At 45.2% G+C, this 15,068-nt stretch overlaps 1 protein-coding gene across 2 annotated transcripts in view; it reads right to left on the bottom strand.

The window, feature by feature from the left end:
• Window positions 1–2,350: 2,350 nt before the first annotated feature.
• Window positions 2,351–15,068, bottom strand: part of LOC124010500 (sodium channel protein type 2 subunit alpha-like) — a 37,987-nt gene continuing 25,269 nt past the window's right edge. For both annotated transcript variants that reach the window (XM_046322994.1, XM_046322993.1), the window contains exons 18-27: window positions 10,156–10,291; window positions 9,727–9,881; window positions 9,096–9,269; window positions 8,522–8,644; window positions 7,322–7,597; window positions 6,536–6,589; window positions 6,170–6,307; window positions 4,727–4,831; window positions 4,229–4,499; window positions 2,351–4,105 (exon numbers count right to left, since the gene is read on the bottom strand). In XM_046322994.1, coding sequence (XP_046178950.1) covers window positions 2,952–4,105; window positions 4,229–4,499; window positions 4,727–4,831; window positions 6,170–6,307; window positions 6,536–6,589; window positions 7,322–7,597; window positions 8,522–8,644; window positions 9,096–9,269; window positions 9,727–9,881; window positions 10,156–10,291 — 2,586 coding nt within the window. In that variant the 3' untranslated portion in view covers window positions 2,351–2,951. The remainder of the gene's footprint in view (window positions 4,106–4,228; window positions 4,500–4,726; window positions 4,832–6,169; window positions 6,308–6,535; window positions 6,590–7,321; window positions 7,598–8,521; window positions 8,645–9,095; window positions 9,270–9,726; window positions 9,882–10,155; window positions 10,292–15,068) is intronic.

Raw genomic sequence — 15,068 nt, 5'->3', positions numbered from 1 at the left:
ATAATGACATAATTTGAGTACTTAATTGAGCACATAACTTCAGCCTACTGCATGATTTGAGCCAGTCAACAAGCACTCATAGAACATGTTTATTGAAAATCTCCTTGAAATCAGCCAGAAGTGCTACCCAGACTGGTCATGTGTCTGCCCACCTCTAGGTGGAGCCACTGACCTTATTTTGCATGGAGTCCTCTCTTTGGTGGCAGGCAGGTTAGGGTATAAGGTGGTCCTGTCTTCCCACCTCACGCAGGCTAATCTGTTCCTGAATGGGGACCTTGTCATGGCTCACTGCTCATGGGTGTGTATTAAACCAACATTTACTCAAACAGACCCCCACTACAGCAGGTGCTGAGCACACAAAGGACTTGGATCAAAGCACCGGGATATGAAGGCAGTTCATTGATACTATGCATATACTGTAATACTGTACAGTATAACAAGTGTATTCCATGGCTTCTGATCATGGTGTTTTTCTTTTCTGATGCAGGGAAGGAGGGAAGGACAGGGGTCGGGAAGGGTATGCCTGCTCGCTGCAAGGTATTGTGGGTAGGCAGTCGGGAGACACTACTGATCAATCAAAAGCGGGGGAGCTGTGATGTAAGGTTGCCAAGCAACAGCAGGGGAGAATCTGGCGGCAGGATCAGCAAAGTGTTTTGAATGGGGTAAGGGTGGGGGTAATCTCAATCTCTCTCCCTCTGTATACAGCTGATATATGTCTCCCTGCTGCCTATTGACCAATCAACATGCGCTATGCAATCTATTGTTAGCAACAGTTTAATCTGATTGAAAATATCCTGTGTACAAAGTATGCTTTCCAAAATCGGTTTTATTTTGGAAATCTTGATTTTGTGTTTTGTGGTCACATCTTTGGTCCGAACAAAAATGCCCCTCGTCACACATTTACATTTCAGTGGAGCATGAAATTCAACCACATGGATGATCCCGTCAACCAGACATCCAGCCATCGTCATACTTTCTGACAGAGCACAGCTTAAAAGAGAAAGGTAACAGGTGTGTCCTTTATTCCTTTGAATGTTTTCATTCACGTTAGCAGATGAACTGATGCCAGTCCTGACCTGCATGCCCTTCACTAACACACTAGCTGAAGGGAAAATGGCCGCCGATTGCTTTATGTTTCATATCTACAGAAATGTGGACCACACAAGTGTTTCATGTGTCAATGTGTGCAGAATGCAAAACAAGTTGTAGAAAAATGGCAACCTAAAAGTTCATTTGAAAAGCAACAGTAGCTACAGCAGAAGTGCTATTAATAATACGTGGAAATACAAGTCAAGTATAGAACCCCAGTCACACACACGCGCGTGCCCGCACGGACGCACGCACACACACACACACACACACACACACACACACACACACACGCACACGCACACGCACACGCACACGCACACACACACACACACACACACACACACACACACACACACACACACACACACACACACACACACACACACACACACACAGATGTCTGCACGCAAACACAGGCGCACACACGCGCGCACGCTCACATAACACCCTTTGGGGCGTGGCCATGAAAAGATAAAAAAGTGCCCTCACATCAAATGGAAGTGTGATGCATACTGTGGGTCCATATAGGACACCATACTGTTTATAAATCGAACCAAATCACTATGCTTTGAAAGAATCAGGCTTTGAATTAAAATCCTTCATGAACTATGAGTACAGTGTGCAGTACAGACGGGTGCTAAACTCAACGCCAGGTGTCATATGCACGTATTATAATGGAGTTAGACATCTTTGGAAAAAGACCATCTATGTGTTCCCTTTATTATATTTTTGTTAGTCATCTTTCTTTACACGAGTGTTTCGACAGAAACAAGGAGTGGAGAGAGAGAGAGAGAGAGAGAGATTGAAATACATCTGTCGGACACATTGCTTTGTGACAATGAATGTTCTACGAAAATGAAGAAGATCTCATTGAATCCCTCTCAAAGAATCTGTTGACATACATTCAGGATCTCTCTGTCCGTGGGCGTGTTCATGAAAACAGCGAGGGGAGAACAACAGCCATTCATATAGATGTACGAGATATATCTTTACCAAGTGTCACCGATGATTGGTTGTGGAATTAAGCTTGTGCATAATGTGTTGTTCACGTGATGAGTAATCTGAAGACCAGACCTGGGTTAGCTCCCCCGAGCTAAGTCTCAGACCTTACCTCAGCGGGCTAGCACAGTCTTGTGGTGTGCAGGAGACCCGGTTAGTTACATATACAGTACCTACGCTTATTCCCAGAGGGATACACGAAAACTACTGCCTGAGAACAAATAGTTCTGGGAGTAACAAAACACATGTGGCATTAGTATTGGGAACATGGATTTGTTTAGTCACTGAGTTTGGCTGTACATGGTGTTTTTACAACCGTGAAAAGAAGTGGACACATTCTCACAATTACACAATAACACATTCCTTACCATTTAAAAAAAAATGAAATTATACAAAAATGCAAGTAACACGGCGATCGTTATTCAAGACACTGGATGTATGATGGTAGCAGCAGCACTCGCTACAGAAAACTTCACAGTATACTCATGTGTGTCAGATAGTAACACTCAACAGAAAATCACAAGCGGTTACGCAACAGCTTTTTGAGTCGCCGTCTTTCACTTACTCCTGGCAGTGATACATAACAATAATCTTCCCCTGCCTTGTTACTATGTAACCCCCTGGAACAGTCCCCTTAAATGGCTCCAAACCTGCTCTCAGGCCTCAGCCTTAGCTAGCTACACATCAGTTTGGCCTAGCACCCAACACCACCACACCTCCTCCACCAATACATTAGCATACATCGGTCCTCTGTAAATCTGTTTTTCTTCAAAGCAAACGTCTTCGTACTCATCATTTGTCCTTTTGTTCGCTTATTTATTTTGCTCTCTCAGATCTATGTCTCTCTTCTCTTTCTCCCTCTATTCTTTCTCATATTGGTCCTTTTCCAAGTTTGTGGCACTGTTGTACGAAGGCAGCGAGGCGGTGGTGGGCGTAATGTCCGTTTTCTCCGTGGAGGTGGAGTTGTCCGCGAACTGTCCTATCACCAGCACCTCCTTGTCCTCCAGCTCATACATCACGCTGCCTTTAGGCTGCTCCTTGTAGAGCTCTGCTGCTTTCTTCAGGGCGAGTCGGGCCAGGTAACGCCTGAATGACCTCTGGATCACCAAGGCAGACATGTCTTCCTGCTTGCGCCGCAGGGTACTGGTGATGGGTTCGTAGGAGACTTTGGAGGGGTTGGAGGCCATGAAGCGCTCCTCCATCTGGCCCCGGAGGAGGTCCAAGCCTTCGCCCTCTCCCAGGACACGCTTGGTGAAGGCAAACAGGATGTCAAGGCAGTGGATGCGCTCCCCGCTGACCATGGGCAGATCCATTTTGATCAGCTGGATGTGGTTGGGCTTGGCCATTCGCAGCGGTGGGTCCAAAGCGTCTGCAAAGTCCGACAGCTTGTCGTACTCCACGAACTGCGTGGCGTCCGGGTCGAAGCGCTCCCACACCTCGTAGAACATCTCAAAGTCGTCCTCGCTCAGCGGCTCGGCCGACTCCTCGGTGGCCACGCTGAAGTTCTCCAGGATGACGGCGATGTACATGTTGACCACGATGAGGAAACAGATGATGATGTAGCTGACGAAAAAGAACATGGCCACAGGCGGGTTGCCGCAGTTTCCCCGGTATAAGGTGCCCGGGTGCTCCATCTGGCTGTCACAGTCGGGCTCCTTCTTGTTGAGGATGGGCGCCAGGAGGCCGTCCCAGCCCGCCGACGTGGTGATCTGGAACAGGCAGAGCATGCTGTTGCCGAACGTCTCGAAGTTGAACATGTCGTCGATTCCCGCCTCGTGCTTGACGTAGGCGAAGTTGGACATGCCGAAGATGGCGTAGATGAACATGACCAGGAAGAGCAGGAGGCCAATGTTAAACAGGGCAGGAAGTGACATCATCAAGGCGAACAAAAGCGTCCGGATGCCCTTAGCGCCCTTGATGAGACGGAGGATGCGGCCGATTCTGGCAAGTCGGATGACTCGGAATAACGTTGGGGAAACAAAGTACTTCTCAATCAATTCTGATAAAAACATACCTGTAAGGACAGAAACAAAAACCACACCAATTTAACACAAACAATTTCTCAGTTACAACTCCAAACATTTATTCTGAATGCGACATTTTGATTCAAAAGACTATGAAGAGTCAGGGTTCTTACCTACAATTGAAAGGATGACAACGACAAAGTCAAACACGTTCCAGCCAATGGTGAAGTAGTAATGGCGGAGGGATATCATTTTGAGCGTACACTCCCCAGTGAAGAGCACTATAAAGACAAAGTTAATCCAGTGGAGGATTTTTTCCCTCTCTGGTGTCTGGTCATCCTCTTCCACCATCATAGTGACCATGTTGAGGCAGATGAGGATCATGATGACAATGTCAAAAGCCTGCTTCGTTACGAAGTCAAACACACAGCCTTGGAATGCATTCTAGAACGGATGAAGGGAGAGAGAGAAACAGAGAGAGGTAGAGAGCGATAGAAATATATTTAATCAGCATTACTGTGAGAATTCAAAATAAATGTTGATTTTGACATTTTTTGTTATTTTGAGAAATCCGTCTTAAATATGAATTCTTAATCCGTCTCAAATATTTGAGCTACTGCTTGGTTGAATGGTTATTGTAATATCAATAGGTGTCAATATCAGTGTCAAACCGTTGGCCTGGGAATAGGCTTCTGGGGCTTCTTGGAGCCGAGCTTCTTCATGGCATTGTAGTACTTCTTCTGTTCCTCTGTCATGAAGATGTCCTGACCTCCAAAGTAAAGGGAACAACACAGAACCTGGTGAAAACCTAACACACGTACACCCAGAGCATGTCTGTCTGTCTGTCTGTCTGTCTGTCTGTCTGTCTGTCTGTCTGTCTGTCTGTCTGTCTGTCTGTCTGTCTGTCTGTCTGTCTGTCTGTCTGTCTGTCTGTCTGTCTGTCTGTCTGTCTGTCTGTCTGTCTGTCTGTCTGTCTGTCTGTCTGTCTGTCTGTCTGTCTGTCTGTCTGTCTGTCTGTCTGTCTGTCTGTCTGTCTGTCTGTTATGCAGGTGAATGAGGACCCAAAAGCGACTTGGCGAAAACAGAGTCTTTAATCCAGTTTAAGGAAATAGCAATACTCCTAGACAAATCGGAGCGGTAAATAAAGCATAAGAAACAATTTCACTCGTAATCACGAGAACTGACTGGAGACTCGATAATGAACTGCAGGTTGCCTCGGGAAGGCACTTGACCGTAGCAGACTCAGACACCTGCTCACCACGCAGCATCTGAGGGAAACACGACACGACAGGGCGATACAAAGACACAGCACGGTGAACAGTATACAAGGATCCGACAGGACAGAAACGGAAAACAAGGGGAGAAATAGGGACTCTAATCAGGGGAAAAGATAGGGAACAGGTGTGGGAAGACTAAATGATTGATTAGGGGAATAGGAACAGCTGGGAGCAGGAACGGAACGATAGAGAGAAGAGAGAGAGAGAGAGGGAGAGAGAAAAAAGGGAACGAACCTAAAAAGACCAGCAGGGGGAAAACGCACAGAAGGAAAAGCAAAATGACAAGACAATATAAGACAAAACATGACACTGTCTGTCTGTCTGTCTGTCTGTCTGTCTGTCTGTCTGTCTGTCTGTCTGTCTGTCTGTCTGTCTGTCTGTCTGTCTGTCTGTCTGTCTGTCTGTCTGTCTGTCTGTCTGTCTGTCTGTCTGTCTGTCTGTCTGTCTGTCTGTCTGTCTGTCTGTCTGTCTGTCTGTCTGTCTCTCTCCCTACCCAAAGCGTCTCTCTCTCTCTCTTTCCCTCAAGCTTCTTTCAGTCATTGTTAGCTCAGGGCTAGGCACGCTTTTCAGATCTCTCCCTCCCTCATCCCTCTCCTCTCGATATCTCTCTCAGGCTATTTTACGCTCTCTCCTCTTCCTCCTTGAACTTTCGGTCTTTTCCCTCTTGTCTCCGTATCACGGAGACTGCATTCACAGTGTCAGCTCTCTTATCGACTGGAAGGTGAATGTGTGTGTGTGTGTAACTCATATGCCTGCCATATTTAGAATCATCTCTCAGCCAGCAACAGGTTTGACAAAACACTGTCCACGAACACCTGTTCACTACAGAATACTTATCTTTTTCTTCTGTTGGTTGAAGTTGTCAATGATGACACCAATGAAGAGGTTGAGAGTGAAGAAGGAGCCAAAGATGATGAAGATGACGAAGTACAGATACATGTAGAGGTTCTGTTCATATTGGGGCTGAAGCTCCACCTGAAACACAAATAAGGAAGATATACAGAAAAACGTTTCATCACTGCACATATTCAAGTCAAACCCTTATTTACAGGAGTTTCCTAAGGGAAGACATTTTCTTTCTTTTTTTAAAACACCAACATTCCAATAAAAAAAAATGTCAACTCAAAACCTTAAATGCAAGAGTCAACCTGACTTTAAACTGTCCGCCATTCACCATGACCAGAGCCCCAAGGAAACACTTACATTACGAGAGTCCACAGCTGCGTACATGATGTCCATCCAACCTTTGAACGTTGCCTAGGAGCAGAGAACAGAGAACAGAATGAGTTACTCTCTGAGGGGTCACTCTCGAGTGGTTACTTACATCTGACTTCCCTGTTCCCTAGCTGCAGCCTTGCAGTCAGGCTCCGCTCCACTACTTTTGGTTTAGGAGAGCTATTTTGGTAGCAGGTAAAACAATATTAACTGAATAGTCACAATACTCTGTGAAAGTTGATAAGCTAAGTCTCGAACAACAAAAAAAATACTCCACACTGATTTAAAAGCACAAAAGCAGCACAGAAAGTCAAAAACAAGACCGCCATACAGGCATTCAGTATGTACACTGAGTGTACAAAACATTAGGAACACCTTCCTAATATTGTTGCTTCCCCTTTTGCTCCTAAAATAGCCTCAATTGGTCGGGGCATGGACTCTAGAAGGTGTCGAAAGCGTTCCACAGGGATGCTGGCCCATTTTGACTCCAATGCTCCCCGCAGTTGTGTCAAAATTGCCTGGATGTCGTTTGGATGGTGGACCATTCTTGATTCACACGAGAAACTGCTGAGGGTGAAAAATCCAGCAGCGTTGCAGTTCTTGACACACTAAAATTCATCTGATCAGTCTGTGTCATGGAAAGTGCAGGCTTTCCTAATGCTTTGTTCACTCAGTGTAAATGAACATAATATGCACGTTTCATAATAACTACACTTTTAAACCAGATTTAAAGCATCATCTTCCCGAACGCCAACAGACAACTGTCCCACTCACCACTTGCAACAAGGCCAAGTACCCGGCCCCGACATTATCAAAGTTGATCTTGACATTCTTCCATCGGGCGCTGTCATTGGCCAGGGCCAGACAGTCGCTCTTGTTGTTGACCACCTCGATGGGAAAGGTCTCGTCGTTGGTGGTGTTGACGCAGTGGTAGTACTTCCCTGCGAACAGATTGACGCCCATGATGCTGAAGATGAGCCAGAAGATGAGGCACACCAGCAGCACGTTCATGATGGACGGGATGGCACCCAGGAGGGCGTTCACCACCACCTGTCAAATCATAGATGACACGGTTAGAGGGCTCGGTCAAACCGGTTCGCTGAGGTTTCTCTGGATAGGACTAGAAGGTAATGTGACAGTGTGTTGAGTGAGATAAAGTTGAAGCTGAAATGCACACTCTTGTTACTCAAGAAAACATGCATTTCTAGGCTTATCCAAGAATTCTGGTTACCATAGATGATAACATATGCAATAATAATATAATCATGTATAGGGAGGGTGAATAGCGGTGGTAATATTGAAATATTGTGTTAGGTTTAGGAACACATGGGAATATGTGTACAGTATTTTCACTGTGTTATTTTCAGTACAAAGCATGTTACAAAAACTACCACAAGAGTTTGACAGTTAACTATTTAAGGAAAGGAAAAGGAAGGAAATTCTCTTTCAAAGGAGTGGCGACGGAGCACATTTAACCACTCAAAAGGTCAAAAGCAAAACAGAAAAAACCTTAGAAGAGTCAGGATGAAGTCACAACAAGTGTTTTACTGTAAACGAAAAGACACACAAAGAAAAAATAATTACACATCAAAAGGCCCCACACAAGCAACATTGAGGCAGAGCAATGTTAGAATCTATCTACACAATGTGGAGGGAAGTCACGCAGATACCCAACGAGAGACGTATCTCTCGAAATCCAGCTCTATACACAGGCATGCGTCCATTTAAAATACATCGCTGGTTTCTATTTTCCTCCTTCTAGAAGCCTCAGCCATTTTAAAAGGACTGCGGCTAGGCAAAAGAATGCTACAAGGCATTCGTCTCCTAAAATAAGCTACATTTAGTTATGACATTTAGTTACTTTCAAAAGACTCAATTGCAGTGGACTTTATCATAGCAAATTTCCTAAAAGCTGCTTGAGAGGCTCTTTCTGATCGCAGTTCGGCAAGAAACATGTTCTCCAGTGAACCTTACCCTCATGCCCTCGAACCGTGACAAGGCCCTCAGGGGTCTTAAGGCCCGCAGGGTTCGTAGGGACTTAATGGCACTCAGCTCAGAGTAGCCTAACGCATTGGCTACCAAGCTCACCAGAGACACCTGAGAGAGAGAGAGAGAGAGAGAGAGAGAGAGAGAGAGAGAGAGAGAGAGAGAGAGAGAGAGAGAGAGAGAGAGAGAGAGAGAGAGAGAGAGAGAGAGAGAGAGAGAGAGAGACAGAAACAGAGAGAGAGAGAGAGAGAGAGAGAGAGAGAGAGAGAGAGAGACAGAGACAGAGACAGAAAGAGAGAGAAAAACAGAGAGCAAGAGAGAGAGAGAGAAAAATAAACAATGTCAGGAGAGGCAGTTGCAGGAGGAGAACTATGTGTGGTACATGGGTAAAAAATGTTATGGAATTTCCATTCATTCCAATTGGTAAATGAATAATCACAAAATGAATCAAATCACTCTAAATTGCTATCCAAAGCTTAGATTTGAATTCATCTGCTGACAAAGCGTGTTCGAGGTCATCGTGTATGTACGGAGTTCACATACAACTCCAGCAAATACATACATCAACAATGAGGAAGTCCAGCCAACACCAGGCGTTGGTGAAGTACTTCTTGAATCCGTAGGCCACCCACTTCAGCAGCATCTCCAGGATGAAGATATAAGTGAAGACTTTGTCTGCGTACTCCAGCACTACCTTAATGGTCTTCCTCTGCTCTATGTAAATGTCTTCAAACGCCTACACAGAGACACAAACAAGGAATCAAGCATCAGATAGTTGACTGTGTCTGAGGTCTGGGCTAAGGTCATGTTTGTCAAGTGTGTTGAGTCACATAGGTTGGTGTTTTTTTGGTAAATTGTAGAGCTTTGAGTTTTTTTCTGAACACAAGCCATGACCAGGACATACTCTGGGCCCTAGTTATGCATATGGATCAGAGTTTTCCCTGTCAACCCGGACTCAACCCTACTGATGACTACACTCTGACCAATCAACATTTCGGTTTTCACTTCAAAACAGAAGTATCAGGCTAACCAAGAAGCCATAAAGCTCATCTTCACTCTACATCAAAGTAGGCAGACTGTAATTATTTGACACTCCCATTGTGATGTAAAGACAACTAGAGCCCACGTTTACTTGACTTCTCTTAAAGGAGCGGTACAACATTACACAGGCCAGGTGAGCAGCAGCCACTCACCAGAGCGCCACTGCTGAGCAGGATCATGAAAATGATTAAGGTCTCGAACCAGTTGTGTTCCACGATGAGGAAGCACGTCTTCCTCAAAGTCCACCACATCTTCCACTTGCCCTCCTCAACGTTCACCTGGCAACACTGGAACCTGAACACACAGCCTGGGAGGGACAGAGAGAGGGAGAGACAAAGGGACAGAGAAAGAGAGAGAAGATAAAATAATGCATTGTCATTGCCTGAAAGAAACTTCTCCCATTTTTCAAACAGTCCCCCCTCTCTATCAGAGCTCAGAATTCCCTCTAGACTACTTCTGATGTGTGAAAGGAAAAGTCTCTCTCAAACCTTCCTCTCACTAGTCCCTCTCTCCCTCCCCCCCCTTCCCTCCTTCTTCCCCCACTCTTCCTCGTCCTCTCCCCCAGCCCCTCCCTCCCTCACCATCAGTGAAGCAGTTCTCTGGGTTCTCTGACTCCTCGTCCTCCAGCTCCACTGACTCAGCTCCATCCCCCGGGGGACCGATATCCACCGAGCTGCCCTCCGACGAGATAAGGTGCTGGGGCTCTATAGGTAGCTTCTGCAGGGGGGAGACAACCTTCTGAGCTACTAGAGTTCTTGAGATTCTTGTAATGGTACATTCTCCATTGTCATGGACTGTAACAGTACAGTAGTCTCACCAGATACTTTGGCCTGGACGGGAGACTTTGGCTTAAATATAAACTCAGAGTTATACTCGTTTCATCATTGTAATCATCATTACATGCAGGGTCGATCAAAAGTACCTACAGGCTTGAGATCAGTTCGATCAGGTGAGATCCAATCACACTGTAGTACACAGCACCTGGTAGCAATGATACATGCTACAGGGAGAGGTTGGTGTTACAATGCACTGTGGGTATGTTTGAAATCGGCTCAGACAGTCCAAGGGGGCATGCAGTATTCCAGTGCATTTCCAATCCTGAAATCGGAAAACAAGCAGGAGACGGTGGGCTGACGGATTTTCATGTCCACTGAAAAATGGCCCGGGATTTAGCATTTGAGTGGCGGATAGCCCCATCGATCAAATCACTTCCCCCTTCTTCCCTCCCTCCCCCGAAACACGGAACATTTTCCTCATTGACATGAAAACACATTTTTTTTCCCCATCCTTAAGAAAAGCACAAGCTTCGGTCTCTGTTTCGATAAATAAATGGGTATTACCACATTAGCTAACCAGCAAAAACCAGTACTGTGCACTGTTTACAAGACAACATGCGGTCTGGAGCTGTCAGATAATAATAATAATAGAATGAATACTAATATAACATTAGACGCAGTGTGACCATGCTAACATACAGGGGAGAAACAGCTAAATGGGGTACTCTAACAGGATTATCCACTGGAGACTAAGAGGGAATGTCCCTCCAAGAGGAAATCATGTCGGAGGGATCTCTGGCGATGACTAGTACTACTGTCCTTATTCTTTGCTATTGGCAGGGTAATCATTGGATTATAATGCACACTTTGACATTAGAGCCCTGCATTCCACGCAAGTTATCCATAGTACAGTACTAGAGATATTTTTATATATATAATCTACATGCTGATTGGGCACCCGAGTGGCGCAGTGGTCCAAGGCACTGCATCTTAGTGCTACAGACCCTGGTTCGATTCCAGGCTGTATCACAACTGGCTGTGTTTGGGAGTTCCAAAGGGCGGTGCACAATTGGCCCAGCGTCGTCCAGGTTAGGGTTTGGCTGAGGTAGGCCGTCATTGAAAAAACAAATTTGTTCCTGAACTGACTTGCCTAGTTAAATAAAAAAATCAAAAAGATGCAATACAGTGTTCTGTGTACTGTATGGTGAGAAGGCCTCGCTTAGCTCCGTAGGTTGGAATCCCTGTCCTGTTTTCATTGATAAAACATGGTGCCATGTCTAGGGCGTCTGGCTGGCTGGCAGACAGAGGAGTAACATGCCATCAGTACTCGACTGTGCAGCATGTCTGATTGCCGTGGGACCCAGCTAATACGTAGTGGGAACGATGGAAGCATGCTGCCCTGCCGGCTCTACGCCCCAAGATACACAATGTTCCAGAAGGATCGGTGGTGCTCTCTCTCTATACCTCTCTCGCTCTCACACATTATATTCCCCTTTTTCACGTTTTCTAATTCTTCCTTCTTCTCTCTCTCTATATATATACATACCTCTCTCACACATGCTCTCTCTCTCTCTCTCTCTCTCTCTCTCTCTCTCTCTCTCTCTCTCTCTCTTGTTCCTTTATCTCTCCCTCTGTCTCACACATTTTCTCATCCTGCTTGTTCCGTCCTTTCCATCTCCCTCCCTCTCTCATTCTTTCGTTCTTTCTATTCTTTTCCAGTCTCTCTCTCTCTCTCTGTTCAGGGAAAAGGTTATATATAAATGGAGGGTGCCCTCCTGCCATGCTCTTGGAAGGCAATATGTAATTTGCGTCTTGATTTCACTTGAGTGTTTGCTATAATTGCCGCATCAGTTCAGTATGGTATGGCTGACTGTGCAACCGCTAGTCTACCAGGGGTTCAAAGAGACTAATATTCAGACTCCAAAATATTCACTAGATCTATACAGAGAGAACATGTAACCCTTGTGAATTTAACCTAAAGTACTTTGGTCAAAATTCATTTATTTCATCTTTGTCTCTTCCTCTTCTCCTTTTCTCTCTTCATTCATTCTCTGTTATTTTTTTCTCAATCTTGGGGTTGGTCAATGCCAATCACCTCCAAAAGCAATCAATACAAACCAAGCAAGGAAATCAGAAGCAAAAACAAGTCACATGACTTCACCTATCAATTTGAAACGTGGATGCAGCTCATTCATATTGGTGTTGAAACTACAAAAAAAAAAGCCTGATGATCAAATTAGAAATAAAGAAATGAGATGAAGGGGGGATAGAAGAAAAGAAAGGCCAGGGACAACAGAGGAAAGCAGTTGGGGAGGGCAGTCAGGCAGAGAACAAAACAATTGGCAATCCATCGAAAAAGATGCAAGATCAGTATTGGTTGGTTCTGTAAAATGGCATAGGCAGTCTTCATGGTTAGTGCTATGTAGAATAAAATGGTCTTACAAGTCTCCTCTCTCTCACTGACAACCTTGTGAGCGTCTGTAACACAGCTGCAATAACAAACGGTGGGTTAAGCAAGGCAGAGTGATGCAACCGTGAAAGCCAGCTCATAATGTACAGTGCAACCTCGGTGTCTGTTTTCATCAATCAGCTGCAAGGCACATAAGGAAACAGGTTATCCACAGAGAAACACTTTAGAAGACAAGGCTCCGGGATGATATAGAATAGGATTAAACAGTTTGTGAGGACGACAATTGACCTTGTACTGTTCGTAGCACACTCACACACACACACACACACACACACACGGTTTATGATCCCGTTCCCAAATAAATAGACTAATTTGAAGCTATTATTTATAAGGGAGAAGGGGGATCCGCAGCTGGCATCTAATCCATATTTGTTGCATGGAGAGTCATGGCCAGAAACAGACCAGGCTAGCTTTCTCTAATAACTGAAGGAGTTGGCTGGGGGCAGGTTGGCGACACTCCCTGTCCTTGGCTTTGGTCTGGAGATGTGGGGGCGGGGCTACAGAGCCCAGAAGGCTTACCCTCCTAGCCTAACGTGACATTATGTCTTCGAAGCAGACACACATCTTATTTACAAAATCTGCTCCAGAATGTTGTGTGTGCGTGTGTGCGTGTGAGCGTGTGTGCGTGTGTGCGTGTGTGCGTGTGTGCGTGTGTGCGTGTGTGCGTGTGTGTGTGTGTGTGTGTGTGTGTGTGTGTGTGTGTGTGTGTGTGTGTGTGTGTGTGTGTGTGTGTGTGTGTGTGTGTGTGTGTGTGTGTGTGTGTGTGTGTGTAGGCCAGTGAGTGGGATATTTTAAGTCCATTATCTGTCTTCCGGCCTTAATTTACAGTCTATTATAAAAATGTGGTTTATTTTAAAATCTCACTGGTGTGATTTCTAATGAAAGGGATTTAATGTGTGAGAAATGAGCCGCCACACACATCCGTATGCCTCCACAAACATCCGTGAGCCTCCACACACATCCGTGAACACCCACACAAATCCGTGAACACACACACATCTGTGAACACCCACACACATCCGTGAACACCCACACACACACACACACTTCACTTCACCCTTTGCAAGGACGCTGCTCTAAACAACTTCTTTCAACAAGTGCATATAATAGTGAAGACCCAGTTGCCCGCCTGTATACTCAGTCAACCAGATAACACACACATCAGCCCATAATAGATCTCTAATGAGAACATCCAGAAACGACCTGCTACTTGGGCCATAGGCCATTCTGACTCATCATCCGTGGTCAATCATCAGCAAATTTCAAATGTATTTATAAAGCCCTTCTTACATCAGGTGATGTCACTAAGTGCTGTACAGAAACCCAGCCTAAAACCCAGAACAGCAAGCAATGCAGGAGTAGAAGCACCTGCAGTGACTGTACTGTCCTCTCATGCTACGTCATTGTTTTGACGCCTAGGGCTTTATAACAGTATACTACAACTCCCTGGATAGTGGACTAGGCTAAATGACTTGGTGCAATGACTCAATGAGTCAGCAAAATAACTAGCTGGTAACTGCCTCTGGAAAGTCTGGACTTCTCAGATTCTATCCATTGATGTGGTGGTAAAAAATAATCGGTGAACAAAGTAACGCTGCCTATATTTTCAATGCATTTCTCCTCTTTAGGTCGGTAAACGCCTGGCGAGATGAAAAGGTGTGTGAACGCCGATTATGTGCTTTTCCCTTCCACTTCACCACTGATTCTGTTTACAGATCTACGTCAAACACATATGACAAAAACGATGAAATACCGTTGAGTTGCGCTGTGTTTAGCTTGCCTGACAAAATGGAACCAATGGCACAGTCCCAAAAGTGTAAACCAATGGAATAGTCCAAAAGGTGTAAACAAATAAGCCTTGTTCAAGCCTCCTGATCTCCCGAGCTCACATTCTGTTTCACTACACATGACACGTAACGGGAGCACACACAGTTAGTTCTGGTTCACAAGGCTAGTAAACCAATGGAACAATCCCAATAGTGTTAACTAAAGGAATTGTCCAAAAAGTGTAAACCAATGGAATTGTCCCAAAAGTGCAAACCAATGGAATAGTCCCAAAAGCGCTCACTCTGCTTAAGCTCAAGCTAAATCAGGGCACCTCCAGTAACACAGACACCTATCAAAACTAACACAGACACCACTCAGAACTAACACAGACACCACTCAAAACTAACACAGACACCACTCAAAACTAACACAGACACCACTCAAAACTAACACAGACACCACTCAAAGATACCACAATTAA

Source organism: Oncorhynchus gorbuscha, linkage group LG23 (genome assembly GCF_021184085.1).
Source record: "Oncorhynchus gorbuscha isolate QuinsamMale2020 ecotype Even-year linkage group LG23, OgorEven_v1.0, whole genome shotgun sequence".
NCBI classification, from domain to species: Eukaryota; Metazoa; Chordata; class Actinopteri; order Salmoniformes; family Salmonidae; genus Oncorhynchus; species Oncorhynchus gorbuscha.
This window is presented reverse-complemented; position numbering and strand designations above follow the sequence as displayed.